We start from the raw sequence: 2,768 nt of genomic DNA, 5'->3' as shown, positions 1-2,768 counted from the left end.
CGGCTTTGTATTACTACTAACGATAGTTTTGTGTTTGAAGTGGGCTCCCGTGGGTTGATTCCAACATCATTATATGCACGCGGGAAAGCATATCTAGTCGCGTTCCCTTTTTCCATGTTTCAACGCACTCTCTGGAATGAAAGTCTCATAATGATTCCTCACCCAACGTTCAGTCCATTTCGGGCATCTGTTTGCTTGATTGAACAATAATGCTCCCCTGCTAGCCACTAGGCTTCCGGGGTTGGAGATGAAACGCAGCTAAAATGGCCCGCCCTTGCAAGGTCCCGATCTCCCTCTTCTGCACCAACAAGGCTTCAAGCAGAGATGGGATACTTCCATTCGCGCATTCTTGACCAGACAGACTGGCCTGTGCTTCCAGAGTTTGCGGATTTCTCAGCACAAAGTTACCGTGTCTCAACGCCCGCGTCTGCTGCGCAAACAGTCCACTCCAACGCACAGTTTGAATTATTAATCCCAAACGCCAATTCCTGAACAAATGATGCCGTCTGCCACAGATGTCTTGTCCGCCCAGAAATTACATCTCCTCGGATGGGCAGGGGCCCGCTGTCGCTGAGGATCCTCGCCGGGTCCAGTGGACGTAGACCGTGCCCAATTAACGAGCATCGGAGAGATAGCCACTCCGGAGGACCCTTTTGTCGCCGTCGCCATGCAGATATAAAAACCGCCTCCACCATCATGAAGACGGTCTGTCACCGCCGCGACGTTCACGCTGGCTGTTGGCCGGTTACCCCGCCGTTGACTAATCGCCTTCCGGCTTTCCCCTCGAAATTCCCTTCCGGGACGATCTTATCAATCTGCCGTATCATTTTTCTTCCATCCTCGCCGCCTCAAAAAGCACCGTCTGCCTCGACTCCTCGCATTTGCGCTTCTTCCCCTTTAGCTATTTCGTCTCGTCGTGCATGGGCTTCTGTTGCCGCTCATTTTGCCGTGCTAGCCGATTTTTTGGTTAAAAAAGCTTCAAGCGTCAACTTCCCACTCGCGCTGTTCTTCGTTAATTCCATTCTGAAGCCCTCGTCATCTCGGTATCCCTATAGATTTGAAGCATTTCGAGATGGACCTATAGTCAAACTGCCGGTAAACGGCTCTTGGCGGTTGCTCCATCGTTTTTTCGTTGTTTCTGTGGACAGCGGCCCCCGTTCCTGGTTCATCTTTTACCGTTGAAGATATCCCCTCGTCTTTGTATCTCTGTTCATCCCACATATACTCTTTTATTTGCGTATTTGCGTTTGGGTTGGATAATATGACTTTTGCTGTTCTCGCTCGCAAACGCCGCCGGCAACTCTCCCCTCCATCTCCTCCGATCGCTCCCAAGCGAGCATCTCAGATGATAGTCCCGCCGCTGCCGATGACTCCTCCCGACCCTGATGCCGACCCGATCGCTAATATCAACCCAAGTATACCACCCATGGACACCGTCGTCCACGTCATCGCCACAGAGAAGGCTGCTTTGGCAAATCTGGAGCGGATATATACGACCGATACGCTTTCAAGGGAGAATATGGAACGTGCAGTGGAACGGGTCGCAAGAACCATCAACATCGGAGGGAAGCTCGTGATTTGCGGGGTTGGAAAAAGCGGCAAGATTGGAGAAAAGTTGGTTGCGACGATGAACAGCTTTGGGATCCAGAGCTGCTTTTTGCACCCGACCGAGGCACTGCATGGAGATTTGGGTATGATAAGACTGGTATGCTCGACAATTGTCCCCAGCAAAATCCTTCTTAGAGCAACAGAGGTCTGATGTCTCCATGAGCATAGAACGACACCTTACTTTTTATCACGTTCTCGGGTAAAACGTCGGAGCTATTAGTGCTTCTACCTCATCTCCCACCTACCCTACCGGTGATTGCGATCACGTCACATATGCAGCCCTCGTCGTGTGCTTTGTTGTCAGATTCTGATATCCGGGATACGATTCTGCTTCCTGCCCCCGTTCATGAGCGTGAGGAGGTATCTTTTGGCTTGCCCGCTCCAACAACATCAACAACCGTTGCTTTGGCATTGGGTGACGCACTTGCACTTGCGATCGCTCGAAAACTTCACACTGTCCCGGGAAGGGGTCCGGCAGAAGTATTCAAGGGCTTCCACCCAGGCGGAGCCATCGGAGCCGCGTTTGCATCGTCGTCGTCTCCGTCTCCATCCGTAACACCGTCGTTAAGTTCCGTGTCTTCCACAGCAACATCGCTTTCATCTGCAACATCGAATGCGGGCCCAACGCAAGCTAACTGCCTTAATCCTCTGCCCCAATCATCTCACCAAAAGTTAATATCCAGTCTTGCGACTCCCTATTCTTCGATACCGATAATTTCTTACCATACAGTTCCATATTCTGAAATCCGCATCGCAGATGCCCTGGCGGCGGCGGTGCGTTGTCCAGAGGCAGCGTTTTGGGTTTTAGTGACCCCCAGCCACCTCCTTACCCCCAGAGTTCTTCGCCGGCTGGCTAAAACTCGCGATCCTGGAGTCAAATTCGGCGATTTTGAGAGCGAAAGCCACGATCTGTTTCGAAAGAATTGGATCCATGTTCCGAAATCGTCAACTATTGCCGACGTGCGTCAGATCCTTAATGGTATCGACTCTACTAGCAGGGGTAGAGAACCGACAGAAAAGAGTGCGAGACACACCAGAAACCGTGTAGTTGCGCTCATGAACGACAAATCTGAAGATGACCTTTTTGGGTTTGTCGAAGAAAGAGAGATCCCGCAGTGAATGATTTATGATCACTGGCCCAAGTTTGTCTTTTGTGGGGA

At 51.2% G+C, this 2,768-nt stretch overlaps 1 protein-coding gene across 1 annotated transcript; it reads left to right on the top strand.

Annotated features, from left to right (window-relative positions):
- Nucleotides 1-1,261: 1,261 nt before the first annotated feature.
- UREG_01278 (uncharacterized protein) lies at nucleotides 1,262-2,727 on the top strand (the record flags this gene model as incomplete). The annotated part of the gene is made up of 2 exons (XM_002541716.1): nucleotides 1,262-1,705; nucleotides 1,777-2,727. 2 exons carry the CDS (start codon nucleotides 1,262-1,264, stop codon nucleotides 2,725-2,727), a joined length of 1,395 nt encoding a protein of 464 aa, XP_002541762.1.
- Nucleotides 2,728-2,768: the final 41 nt, after the last annotated feature.

This window comes from Uncinocarpus reesii, genomic scaffold, assembly GCF_000003515.1.
Source record: "Uncinocarpus reesii 1704 scaffold_1 genomic scaffold, whole genome shotgun sequence".
Taxonomy (NCBI): Eukaryota; Fungi; Ascomycota; class Eurotiomycetes; order Onygenales; family Onygenaceae; genus Uncinocarpus; species Uncinocarpus reesii.
The sequence above is the reverse complement of the archived record's forward strand: the minus strand, read 5'-3'. Positions and strand labels throughout refer to the sequence as shown.